Source organism: Sardina pilchardus, chromosome 23, assembly GCF_963854185.1.
Source record: "Sardina pilchardus chromosome 23, fSarPil1.1, whole genome shotgun sequence".
In the NCBI taxonomy this organism is placed as follows: Eukaryota; Metazoa; Chordata; class Actinopteri; order Clupeiformes; family Clupeidae; genus Sardina; species Sardina pilchardus.
The window spans coordinates 8,432,401-8,446,837 of NC_085016.1; the positions used below are offsets into that span (position 1 = coordinate 8,432,401).

The 14,437-nt window shown below is 42.9% G+C and overlaps 1 protein-coding gene across 1 annotated transcript in view; it reads left to right on the forward strand.

Annotated features, from left to right (window-relative positions):
* Positions 1-1,679: 1,679 nt before the first annotated feature.
* The window catches only part of LOC134071480 (protein diaphanous homolog 3-like), a 234,257-nt gene continuing 221,499 nt past the window's right edge, over positions 1,680-14,437 (forward strand). Inside the window, exon 1 of the mRNA XM_062528214.1 lies at positions 1,680-2,315. Coding sequence (XP_062384198.1) covers positions 2,181-2,315 — 135 coding nt within the window. The 5' untranslated portion in view covers positions 1,680-2,180. The remainder of the gene's footprint in view (positions 2,316-14,437) is intronic.

A 14,437-nucleotide genomic window follows, 5' to 3' on the forward strand; every position in this document is an offset into this window, starting at 1 on the left:
ATGAGCAGCATCAGGTTGGCATCAGTTAGAGGAAGCTTTAAGAGCTTTAAGTGTAGGAGGCTTTTTGCTGCGACTGTAAATCTGGTAGCCTGTGTTATTCAATGACTTGGCCTTCTTCTGCCCATACAGTACGACAAAGAACTCAGGCCCGCATCTTTTAGACGAAATTGGTGAATTAGCTAACGTTTATTATTTATAAGAGACAAAAGAAATGTACATAGTTTGCTATTGATTTGGTAGTCAGCCTTTCATGATGAAAACATCTGTTGTTTTAGTAATGCAGCTCTGTTCATTTTTAATGGATGTGTATGTTTGTGTGTGTGTGTGTGTGTGTGTGTGTGTGAATATGTATGTAACATTGGTAGTATTGACGGACGTTGTGGGCACACACACACACACACACACACACACACACACACACTCATGCACACACACACACACACACACACACACACACACACACACACACACACACACACACAAACGTACACATCCATTAGAAATGAACAGAGCTACATTACTAAAACAACAGATTTTTTATCGTGTGTGTTTGTGTGTGAATGTGTGCGTGAGTGTGTGTGTGTGCCCACAACGTCCGTCAATACTACCAATTGGATTGTGAATAACGAGGTCCCTGTCCTGGATGTGCTGCATCAAGGCTCCTCACAGGCCCCGATGGAGTCAAACCTCACAGTCTACAGGAAGTACAAGTTGTAATAAGGTCTCTGCAAAAGGATTATGAACGGTACACGCAAGAGGGTGAGGCAGCCAAAGGGAAATGGGATGAGGGACAGTGCACAGGGTTTGGCATAACGGGAGACTGCTTGGCCTCGCTATCGTCTCTTCCTCCCTTCTTTTATTTTCCTGTTGCGGTGGGCAAACGACTCAAGGAATACCCAATGCAGACCATACTGCACTCACTTTACTCCCAGAATGTTTTGAATAACAATCTCTGAAGCTAAACTTTCATACCTAAAACCTGCATAGCATGTAATAGAGCAAGGGTCTCCAACCTTTTTCCCTCCAAGAGCTACTTTGGACATGGCTGAGAGCTTTAGTATGCCACATGCTCTCATGCTCTCATGCTCACATAGCTGATCTTCACCCAAAACCACTACCAATACGATTTGTGCTTTTTAAAGGTTCCTTTCAATGTGTTTACCTGCTCCCTTTGTAGACTGAATTTGAATTCATGGGAATCTTTCAGGAGGTACAGGAGAAGAGCAACTGGTAGCTTACGTCACGAGCTACCTACTACTAGGCCACTGACAGATGATTTTGAAAAAAATGGAAAAAAAAAAAATCATGTGTCCCGTAGGTGGCAGCATTGCACCATGAGATCATTGCATGAGCTGTAGAACCGTATGTCTATCTTTGAGTCTGATGACATGGTGAACGTGGATGGTAACTTTTCGCCGCTTGCATCATCATCATCATCATCACCATCACCATCATCATCATCATCACTTTTTTCCCCACATGTCAATGTATATTTCTTCATTTTAGAAGAAATAACTGTCAGATGACTCACCAGAGAAGTTTTCCTATATCAAACCAATCAGATTGCGAGTATCCACATAAACACCAACCCACTTGCATTGGAACATGAATCTGATTGGCTATCACAGAGCTGTCATCGAACAACCTACATGGCGGGCTTTTCAGAATTGCCAGGATAGGGCGTACTTTTCTATCGACTGGAATATTTGACCGCAAGTTTGTTGAGAAAGTTGCCGATAACCTTCAGCAGAGTCCGCATTTATACGTATAGTTTGTTTATACTACTGTATAAATGAAATTTCACGCGTAGCATATGCCAATACGCTAGTTACCTCGCTAGGTGATCTTAAAAAGCCTGAAATTGGATTAACATCGGCTGGAGCTAAACTAGCTAACGTCAGCTAAAGAAGTAACGTCAACATTAGCGTTTGGTTTTTTATCTATGTTAACGTTAGCTAGTTAGCTAGTTGCTGTATCCCCTCAATTATATCGGATGGCAGGACTTAACTAGCCTGTCACGGTAGTTTGGAACAATAAATGAACCTACTGGATGCGTTATGTTATGTTATGTTATATGTTGGTCTAGCTTGTTGTTAATGTCGATGTGGTTTTAACCAACTGACAGGCTTATAGCTAACGACGCCGTTTGGTTGCTAGTTTGCTATCCTCCTACCTTTACCATGGATAACTATCATCAAAGGTATGACACTTCTGGCCAAAGCCGAGAAAATAAGTTGCACCGCAAAAAGGGATTCGTCGCGGGAGTGGTAATGGGGAATTCTGGAAGTGAAGATACAGAAAGGAAACCAAAGTTTGTAAGTACCAAAGCTATGCTATCTTGAAGTCATACCTGAAGTCATACCTGAAGTTCAGCCGACAGTTTGGATGGCAATCTAACGTTATTATTTTTTTTTGGTAGCACAGCCTTATTGTTGAAACAACGTTAACTTGCTAGTGAGCTTGATTGTATGTTTGGCTGCAGACCAGCAACCATGATCACAAACGTTACGTTACGTCAATGTACATTTCTTTTGTCTCTTATTAATAAACGTGAGCAAATTCACCAATTTCGTCTTCAACCATGCATTGAAGGGTATCGATAATGTTAAACACTATTTGAAGACCTGCACATTACAGGGACATTTGAAAGAGGCCTGCCATTATTTGCACTGATGCTCTTAAATGCTCTCTAATGTCTGTAATTTTGAGGAGCTTTAATAATCTCCCTATGATGTTAAACAGCCAGTATGATATCCATGTTTTATTGTCATAATGAGACATCATCAAGTGCTACATCTATGAATGAGAAAGTAGTCGCTCAGATTCAGTGCAATAGTTACCATGCATCTGGTCTCTGACAGCTACACTTCTACAATGTCTCGGAGTGCTGGTTTTGAAACCATTTTTTTTTTTTTTAAATAAGGCCTGCGGTATGAGTCACTGTCTCTTCCACTGGCGGGCTTTTATGAATGATCTTTGACTCCTCCTGGGGTTGTAGAGACATTGGTTCCAGGGACATTGATTTGTGCTTGTTGACTTACGTATCAAAGGATAAAATTAGTCAAGGATAAGTAGTCCTAAGCCGGTTTCGCTTCCGTGCTTCACTGACAGGTCGCATTGTGTCTGTCTGAGTCTTAGCTCACCCTACCTTATCCACGTGTAAAGGTAAACAACAGATTATGGTCAAATGTTTCAAACATGCGTAAGGATATTAATTAACATTGCAGTGAGGACATCTAGCCTAGAGCCAAAGTCCACTATAGTGAATTGGACTCAGTTAGTCAGATGTGGTGGTGATGATAAGTAAGAGAGAGCAATCATATGGCTGTTCTGCCTGTATGAGGTATTCTTCTATGCCTGTACGGGGCCATGGTGGTAAAACTTGTAGAGACACTTCGTTTTTAGACTTTCTGAACGTGGCAAATCATACATGTGCGTCCAAACAACGATTTTGTGCAAGATATAAGGACCGATGAATCAGGGAGTTCTGATGTGCATTGCCGCATGATGTGACATGCACTGTAATGGACTGGACCAGACCATTTACTTACACACTCTCTCTCTCCCCTGTTGCCAAATGTAAGTAATACAGAAATGTACACCAACAGCATGATAAGTGGTTCTCGGACCAGGATGTAATTGCTGCCTGTTGCCCGTGGAGACAGACCTGTGCCTGTCATGGTTCGCCGTATTCTCCCAGAGTGCTTTGCTGATCAGAGCTGTGCCACTGCCTGAGGCCTAGACAAATACCTGGCTTCCATCTCGCTGTAGTAATGGCCAATCTTCCGCTGATGATTAATCGCGCCCATAGCCTTTGCTGTCCTAGAGGCAGAGGGGTGCTGGGTAATAGTCAGAGTTTATGCAATGTGCATGAGAAGGAGAGAAGAAACATAAGCTCTAATGCAGGTCTTTGTGTGTGTGTGTGTGTGTGTGTGTGTATGGCTTCCAGTTGTGTGAATGTGTGTGTGTGTGAGTGAGTGATTGTCTGTTGGTTTCCGGTTGTGTGAACGTTTCTGTATGTGTATGTGTACTTGTGTGTATGCCCACAAGACGCGCTTCTTGTATGCGGCGCGTTCCGTTATGGATTCAGGAACGAGCAAGGGTGTGGGCCTGCTCCAGAGGGATTGTCATGCTTGGCTGCTCTCTACTCAAACAGCTTTTTTCCTCTCACCTCACTCCCTCCCCTTTTTTTTCCATTTCTTCATTTTGGCGGGACACCGTCGGAATTCTTATGTTAGTGGCCTGATTTATGCCGACCTGTCAGCATGCACTCGATAGGGCAATGCCAGCAGCCTTAGTAATCTAGAAAGGAATGCCAAGACCGTTGAAAGCGGTTGGATTTCTTACTGCATTTGCAGTACATAACAGCCCAACATTTTACTGCAGAGATAATGACCTCCATTCACTTTGACGGGTCTCCGAATGAAACATCGTTGCTTTTGTGGTCCTATGTGCGCAGTCAATATTTTCAGACATACTGATTGTTGTTGGATAGTTTCTATGTATGTGTGTGTCATGAAGGGCATCAGACTGCAGGCTAGCGGAAAAGCTGCCCTTTCCTGGCTGTTGTGCGTGTATGATGGGGATTATTTTGCGTGTATGTGTGTGATGAAGCACAAATGTGTGTGTGTTGGAGAGTGAATAAGTGTGTGTGTGTGTGTTGCCTGCTAATGTAATCAGCTGAACTGTCCTGCTCAGGTCAGGTCCACACCCATGACTGCAGACAAAGTGGACATGAGCCTGTTCATCAGAGGCATTTATTTGCATTTGAGTCATTCCAGCTTGGCGTCCTCTGATCCAGCGCCTTTTACAGTGTTCAGGACATTTATCAGTGTCTGCTGGTTGTCCGGGAATGGAAGTCATGTCCTTGATGTTACTGGCTCCGTGCTCTGCAGATGGGGCCCTTGGAACACATTTGGTGTGTGTGTGTGCGTGTGTGAGAGTGTGTGTGAAGGGCTTTTGTCAGCAGTTTACAGTTTGCCGTTTCTCTTTACCCAAAGAGCTGCCATGCAGACAGAGTCTAGGGTAGATGTGGGGGTATGTATACAACTAAAGTGGTGGATCATCCCCCAGTTCCCCCTGTTGCTTGTGTGTTTGGCTACTGCCCACAGTGGTGCTGAAAGTTTGATGAATGGTAAGCGTGTTGTTGTTTATGATGTTGGAGATTAATGCAGTCTCGCCTCCGGGCACAAAACGCAAGCTGAAACTCTGATTAACATCAGCTTGAGCTGCCGATCGATGTAGACGCAACCAGCATTCAAACAAAGGATGTTTTCTGTACCCCCCCCCCCCCACACACACACGCTCCCCACCCCCCTTCACAAACACAGCTGAATTTGCTTTAAACCTGGACAGCATTCCTTTGTTTAGTTTCTATTTTCTTTATTTTTATTATCAAACACTTTTTTTTCCCAGGCAGCAGAAGCTATCTTTCATTACAAAACTGATTCAACTTGCTGTGTTGGCAGCCTGTGTTTTTTAAAAGGAAGACATGGCACAGGATACCTCCAGTGTCTTCACTGCTGATTGTTTTCCAATCTCTCCTGCTTAATCCTCATTTGATTTTCAAGCCGTGCAGGAGTCTGTTATGCTTATTTCCGCCACATCTCTTATCGATTGCGGCCTGTGAACTAGGCTGGAAATTAATTGGTTTTTGCAGGTGAGAAGTGAAGCATGCCACCCTACCTGTGACCAGTAGCTGGTCTTATGTAGCCTAAGAACAGGTTCATATGAGTAGCTGAACATAATTCTGTGTCCAGCATCTACTGTACGATGGGAAAAAGCAGTGTGAGCCTTTGTGTCATGCAGTCTCACATGTAATTAGTGCATGTACTGGCTGAAACATTTAAAACATGTTTGAAATCAACCCTTGGTGTTGGCAAGTAGTATGACTTTCTGGTGAAATAATATGCTCAGTTTGCTCACCTTAGTAAATGTTTTAAAAGTCTGTTGAAGAGACTTTTGCCTAAAATAATTATGTGTATGTTGTCTCTGAGTCACACAGGAAAACAATACCTGGGCTTGTGTTGTTGCCCAACAAGTAACTTAATGAAAGCATTTGGGCCAGCATTAAGCTTTTTTTTTTTTTTGAAATCATGAAAGTTTTACTGGATTTGTGGCGCGCCCCCGTCAATTAGATCGTTAAAGGGATAGTTCGGGTTTTAAGACACGAAGTTATATGGGTTCCCTGTCAGCAACGTTGTGCATCAGCACTGACTTACCCCGCAACAGCGTCCTGTGAGCCGAGATCCAGCCGGTTTTTGATGCTGAAGAAAGTAGTCCGGCAAGTTTCTGGGGTCACAAAAGTAAAGTGTTTTTCTTCTCAAAACCATATGCGTTCAAAAGAGTGATATATTTGCACCACAAAAACGTTGTCCAGGAAAAATTCAAACCTCGTTATCACGTACTTATTTTTCGCGATTCCTATCACTGCGCGCTACTGACAGCTGGACAACGTTTTTGTGGTGCAAATATATTGCTATTATATACTCTGTTGAACGCATATGGTTTTGAGAAGAAAAACACTTTACTTTCGTGACCCCAGAAACTTGCCGGACTACTTTCTTCAGCATCAAAAACGATCAAAAACCTGCTGGATCTCGGCTCACAGGACGCTGTCGGGGGGTAAGTCAGTGCTGATGCACAACATTGCTGACAGGGAACCCATATAACTTCGTGTCTTAAAACCCGAACTATCCCTTTAAGTGTTAGGTGCCAATTTTAGCGGTTTGAGGTCAGTCCGAGGCAGTCTTTTTCTAGTCTTGCCGTATCGACAATATCAAACATGTTTGGTATTATCGCAAGTCTTTTAGTCGTAGCTCATGCAAATAGAGATGTGAACAATATAAAAACCATGTTATTGCGTTGCTTGGAAATTATTTGTTGCCTATTCCATGTGACAGAAATACTCTATGTCTGTATATACTGTTAGTTGCAGTCTTATAAATCCCTAGTCATTGCAAAATCATAGTCTGTGATTTCAAAAGCTTTAGATGTGAGAGGATCTAAGACTCTAGATCTAACAGGATCTAAGACTTAGATCTAGATATTTTCCAAATCTTTTCAAAGTCTTGTGGTATAAGGATAGCATAATGTTGGCCCAGAATGAATCATGGCCCAGAATGAATCAACCTGGGAAGTGTTTCCCTGGTTGTGTGCCACTCTTGTGAAGTTTGCTGGCTGTCCATTAGATGGTGCTATAAAACCATGATATCATAGATCTCTGTAGTGTGTAGTCTTCAGAAATCCGCACCCTTTAACACACGGTTTCACATTGCCTGTAGCAGTCTATAAGGTGGCCGTGTTCACTAAGACCTTAAAGAGAACTGTACTGGGACATGGAATTTCACAGGGAAATTCCTTTAACCCTCTAAATGTGTAGATCTTTGTCATTTGAGAATGAGATGTTGATCGCTTTTGATTTTGATTGTTAAATCTCAGGCAGATGGACATTGAGCTCTGTGTCTCTGCGGAATATCAAACAGCATTCTCAGTTCAAAACAAAAGAATACCGTAATTTCCCGACTATTAGCAGCGGCTTATACATTGATTTTGCAATATTTCTTCAGCTATGAGATTGATACATGGGGACAGTTAATATGGTATTAATATGGTTTTGTTTCTTTTAATTTGCATAAAACACTGTCCTGCGGCTTATACACAATGCGGCTTATATGCGGGAAATTACTGTAGCAAGTGAAGAAATGGTAGGCTGGTAGCCTTATCAGAATGTTGCAATACAGTAAAAAGAACAAATAATTTGTTGTCCAATGACTTAATTAAAAATAATTAGTTGCAGGAATAATCAGAGCCAAAAGACACAAAGCCTCTTATTCTCTGTGACCTTATTTTTCATAAATAGCTTAGTTATCTGTTATTAATGCCATGTTTTTTTATATGTTGTTTGACATAGGCTGTAGGCTATGCTTTTTTAATTCTCAAATTAATAGACTAGAATCTTCACTTGTGGAATGTGTACCCATGCTGTGGTTGTGTGCATGAATGCATGCATGTATGTATATACTATATATATATATATATGTAATGAGTGAATGGGTCAAGTTCCTAACCCTATGCACCACTTACACTATTGCCATTGGTTTGGGGCTGTACTCTTGCTGTTGGATAACCGCAGCTGAATAGTCACTGGCCAGCTTTGATCAATAGCCAAATGTCGTCTGTCATGTCCTTTTGTTCTTTCTTTGGTCCTTATTTATTTATTTGTTTATGTATTTATTTATTTTTCATTATTTTGCAATGAAGCAGTATTTCCCTTCCTGGGCTAAAAGCAAGACTCTTTGCCCCGGTCTTAATTTGAGGAGTCCACCCGAAGCTCATTAATAACGACTCCTTTGATGAGGCCGGAGTGAGTTGTTTCCGGAGAGTCAGAAAGCACTCAATTTAGCCGATTAGCCGCAATTGCCAGAGCAGGTGTTCGAATTTGTTCGTTGACATTCGGCCGTCCCCTTCAGAATGCATTGTCCTAAGCCAAACAATCACCTCTCCCATCTGGCTCTACGGAGGCAGAGAATTAGAACGAGACGGAGGGAAAGTGCGTGAATAAAAGAGAGAGAGAGAGAGAGAGAGGGAGAGATGGAGCTAGAGAGAGAACAAGCCCCGAACCACCGTTCCGACGGGAGGGTAACATGATGAGGGTCAACGCAACGAGAGGAACGGGCGCCAATTAAGCTGCTAGATTGATTCCTCTATCGCAGACAGCCGAAGAGAGGAGCAGGTGGAGGAAGGATGGATCGAAAAGAGGATTTGGGAAAGGGAGGGAGAGAGATGGAGGGAGTAGGGTGGGGGCGAGAAAAAAGAAAAACAATTTACGCCCAGCGTTTGCGGCGATGCCTGGACATCTGGAGTGCCAACAGCTGGCATCTCATGGGCAATCTCACTCATGTCCCTCTTCCAACACCCCACCGTCCCTTCAGGCCGCAAGGGAGACATACGTGTGTGTGTGTGTGTGTGAGAGAGTAAGTGAATGTTAGGTGGGAAGTTGCGCTGAGACACCTATGTGTGGTAGCACAAGAGACGTGTGTGTGTGTGTGTGTGTGTCTGTGTGTGTGCGTGTGTGTGTGTGTGTCTGGCATGGTGTTGGTGTGAATTGAGAGGCAGCTGTGGGAAGGCTAGATGGTGGTTTAGAATGTTGTCATAAGTTTATGAGTGATTTTAAGGAGAAAGAGACCCCATAATCCAGTGAGTATGAAGCATACACATCGTCGAGGACTATATAGATTAAGGGCGTGCTCACACTAAGCAATTCGAACGTTCTCTGACTTCGCAGAGAGTCTGGCCTAGATCCATTGGCAATTGTTTATTTCCTGGTTGGTGGAAGCTTGTCTGAACTTTGAAATCATTGGAGTTCCTTTAAACCAATCTCTAACGTTTGGTAATGACGTATGTTAACCAGGGGTGACACAACGATAACGATGCGCCTGCAACTTAAAAGTAATCACTCTCAGGGACGCCTTCTGTTCGCTGGTTTGTTTGCCTCCCAGCAAGCCAGAGTAAACGATGGCGTATCAAGCTATTACAGACTGAGTACTGTAGGGAAAAGAAATTGAGCGGAAGTACGTAGACAGGCGGTGCCAGGCTAAGGAAAATGAGCCTCATCACGCATTCTCTACCTCTTACCTGTGACTGACCGCACACAGCAAGATGATACCACCTCTGACCAGATTCTGTTGTTTAAAGAACACCCCCTAGAAACTCCAGAAACAGTCCGTTTGTGTGTGTGACTCAACAGCTTCACCTTGAATGCCATACAGATAGGAAATTGACCTATGGCTAAGTCCCGCCCCCTCCACTCACTCGGACAAACAGTCAACATTCGGTGACAGGCGCTAGGGCAGCCAACCCAGTAGGAGAAATTTCACAGGAGACAATACAGATACGTTAATGAAGCTATAAGCTCTAAAAGTTAACATTAGTATAACTAGAGCCCTTTGGACAACAGCTAACCGTCATGTACGATTGCCAAAGTACAAAAACTAGCACATAACATGCCATTGAACTCCCAGCAAACAAACCAGCTAGCAAATTAAAACGCTAATTAAAGGCTCTACCATTAGGTCATATCGAGAATAATGCATGACGGAAATAACTGTGGATAACTTGTAGACCATAAAGGTAAGAGTTCATTGTCTCTACGTTTAGCTATGTTCGCTGTCTAGCTTTTGAATGTGGCTAGCATCAGTTGTAATGTGATCATGTGAAAGCTTGATAGGACAGACGCTCGATGAGTTCATGCTTTGTTTTATCGCTGGAGGATAGCCTATGACAACTGATTGCATTCCTTGCTAGTCAACGTTAAATGACTGCAAGTTTTGTGGATTTTTGAACAGTGTCATGTGTTGTCTCTGCTATTATTAACCCCCCAAACGACGGGTTAATTGCTGGAGAGCTGTAGTGTGAAAGCACCTAATAGCGACATGTACAACGCACCTAGAAGCTAACGTTTTTGGGGTTGCATGTACCCCATGTACACCGTTTTACAATTTAAAACTTAAAATGTCAAGAAAAAACATATAAAAACGAATGAAAACTGACTAACTGCAATGCATTTCAATGGACGTGGAAGACGAGAATGTCCGAGTGTATTGTAGCTATATGCCCACTGTGATTGGCTCGTTGCGTTCGGGGGCGTGGTTTAGCCATAGGTGAATTACGGTAGACACACTCGTACAAAGAGGGAATGAGCAAAACAAATCGGGAGGAGGACAGGAGCGCTGAGTTTATGTATGCGTAAGATAATATACGCAGCCTTTGGCAGGTGTGAGGGGCTGGGTCTGTTGGCGGCCTCCTCTTCCTCCTCCTCCTCCTCCTCATTGGTAGTCGCTGTGGCAAAGGCACTGTGCTTATTGAACAGAGCCCAAAGCAAGAGAAGCAATTACAGCAGCTGCCGGCCCTTTATCACACCACATAGGCTGGCCGTACCTGGTTGTGGATGTTTGAATACGTGGCCAAATGAAAAAGGTCTGAATCCCCCACCCCCACCCTTCTCCACATCTAAGGACCTCATAATAACAATGGCGACACAAAGAGGAGAAAGCACAACTTCAGAGGGTGCTCCAATTACAATTAAATTTTTTCCTTTTTGAACTTTTCTCCCTCTTTCTTTTCTCTCACACCCTTTCTCTTCCCCCTTTTCTCTCCTTTATGATCTCCTTTCATTCCCCCTTTCTCTACCCCCCCCCCCCCCCCCCCCCCCCTCCCCTCCCTCCCTCTTTCATGAATTCAGAGTTATTCAATTATTTCCTAGACCTATAGACCTGACCGTAGCGCCAGTCCAATAACATGAGCAATGGCCTGGCAAAATGCTCCGTTATTGGAAGGTTTTTTAAAAAAAAAAAAAAAAAATACATCCAGGTTCCTACTGGACCTAGTTTTTGGATGTTTTACTGCACACAGACAGACATTTACTTTAGTCTTTGAGAGTATTGCTTTCTAGTTTGAAGTCTTAGCAGTTTTCCTACAGGTGAATGGATGTAGTGGACACATTTGGATCACTTTGCACCAGTTATGTGATTTAAAACAGAAAAATTAGGGCGGATCAGGCACTTTACCCCAGATACAGTCAACAACTAGTTGTATAACATTCCGTATATCCCATATAGTTATTCAATAATTGTTGTGTGCTAAAGCTAATCTTTTGTATCTCCTCACTAGATATCTTTAAACCATCTGAGGAATCACAAATGATTGAGTAATAAAAAAATAAAATAAATAAAGATGTGATAATTTAATCAAATGCATGACAATGTTTTGATGTCTGCAAAGTTGTGGTCAAGTAAAAGTCTGTCCATTTGCCGATAATTGCTGATAGACATTGTTATAAGTGCAGGTAGTTTTCATTTTATGTAGTCTAGCCTACTGTCTGTCTCTTACTGTCTGTGTTCAGACAATTAGAGTAGACAAGATAACGGTGGTTAAAATAGATCTTAGTCTGGAACATTGTAATTGCAGCACTATATGACAGTTAATGAATCCCACTAATCACTCCCACCCAGAGATCCCAATCTGTGCTGTGTATAGGCCTACCAGCAGATTCACTCCGCCGACATTGAACTGTGTGGTTTTGGGTCAAGCCCCCCACGCCCACCTCCCCTCTTCCATTTGTATCCCTGTGAATGATGGTGAAGGGAAACAATTTACAGAAGAATCATAAAGAAATGAGCGTTTCAAAGAAAACAAAATCATATTGGCTCAGCCAAGCCTCCAAAAAAATCTTCAAAAGTGCTAATAGTGAAGGCAGACTGACTGATTAATCAGGCGTTTTTTTTTGGCATTTCTAAAGTAATTTGCAACGGCCCGCATCCAAGTATATTAGGCTGATTAGCAGGCAGGTGCATCTGCGGGCAGAGCCCAGTGTTATTATGGCTAAGGAACACGTGTGACGCACGCTGGCCCTTGTGTCATTAAACTAAACCAGCAGACTCCAGCGGGAACGTTTGGAAAAGTACAACGTTGTTCCCGTAGGAAACCGGAAGAATTTTTTAAACCCCTCCTCGTTTTGGCCGGCGATGCGACAGTCAAACGTGATGGTGGAATGCTGTTAATCGGCTTACTACACACACTACTGGCGACGCAATCACCCATCGGTGCAGTGGAGATACACTGGCAAGACAGCTGTTTTTTTATATTATGACGTATCGGAACTTAAGGAGTTACACCACACTCACAATAACGAAGGTGCCGGACAAACAAAAGCTTAGAATCTTCAGTCCATTTTTAATATTTGTTTTATATTTAATTCGTTTTTAATAGGCATCCTAGCTTTCGGTCAAAACGACCGTCCTCAGGGCATCCTGAGGATTGAAGATTCTCTGTTATGACATATCAAAATCGCCCTGAGAAATAGAAAGGGGCCGATTAGAGCAACACAACGTCCATCGTTCCACTACGCCGTATGCGTTGCCTCATTCACTTCAATAGACTCTTCAATTTCGCCTGTCGCCAGCTATACACCGTTATGTCGCTGACCGTGTGTAGGCCTAAACTCTTCATCTTATCATTCTCTATCGTGATGCAAATGGAGGGAGAAAAATGCCAAATTATTGGCAAAGCATCAGCAGCAGCATATATCGGCCATCCGCAGACTCTGATTTCTAAAGATCGGCGGCTTGGACATAGGAAAACCCATTGTTTGACCTCTAGCTTAGATTATTTAGAAGGCATTCCAGGTAAAAGCCTTTCCTGTCATTTAATCAGGCCTACATATGCAAATGGCTGGAGTTGCTGAATGTTGCGGTGACTTTGTCTGGAATCATGCTCTGTCAGATGAAATGAAAATTGCGTTTTTTGGCAACAAACACTCAAGGTGGTTTTGGCATACATAGAAGAATGCTTATACTGAAAAGAACCCCATGCTTAAAACTTCATGAAAAGGCCTGAATATTTGTTTTTGTTTTTAATTTCACTCTCTGGCAAGACACTAAAAGTGTGTCGTGTCATGTTTGGATCGTCTAGCAGGCAGACACACTATAGTGAGTGACATGCAAGATGTTAATAGATGTGAAAATGAAAAGAATAGCAAATGGAACGCACCATAGGGTGATAGGGCTGATGGCTCTGTCAAATATTTCACATTGCGTGGAACATAGAAAAGATTTAGCAAGTTATAGACCATTGACCCATATCGCACTGCAGAATGAAATTTCCTAATAGCACATTGCAAGACTGGCTTCAGTTACTCATTTGTACTCAAGTTAGCTTCGCAAACAAATATATTATAGTGTAGGAATATTGACAAAAAATAAAAATGTCAATACAGGTTCAACAGGTTTTTAAATAATCAAATCGTTGTGTTGATGTGGAATGTTAGCTGCAGGCTGCAACACCACAGATTGTCCCTAACGGCCGCTCCACTGGACAGATAGTGAGTGAGAATACCACACACACCTGGATACTGCCCTCTGTGGCATCCTCTATTTACCCATCTGTGTTGCTGTAGTGTGAATTAGTTTAAAATGTTGATATGTTACAGTTTGATTTTGGTTTAATTTGTTGAAATAAGGTTGTGCACCCCCCCCCCATTACGAAGTGGGATGGTGGATGCCAGCAGAGGTTGTCCACGGTCACAAAATGGTTGCCAGTTGCCAAAATCTGGTTGCCAAAGGCAACTTGGCAAGTGTGAATGTCGAGCCCCGGCGTGTGTTTGTGCAAGCGAGTGCCTTAGCAGTGGGCCAATGTCATGCTCAGGAGGGAGTTGTGGGTAGATGAGTGTTGATCAGCAGGAAAAGCTGTAGAGGAGACTTTTGGAGGGAAGATCTTGTGTGTGTGTGTGTGTGTGTGTGTGTGTGTGTGTGTGTGTGTGTGTGTGTGTGTGTGTGTGTGTGTGTGTGTGTGTGTGTGTGTGTGTGTGTGTGTGTGTGTGTGTGTGTGTGTGTGTGTGTGTGTGTGTGTGTGTGTGTGTGTGTGTGTGTGTGTGTGTGTG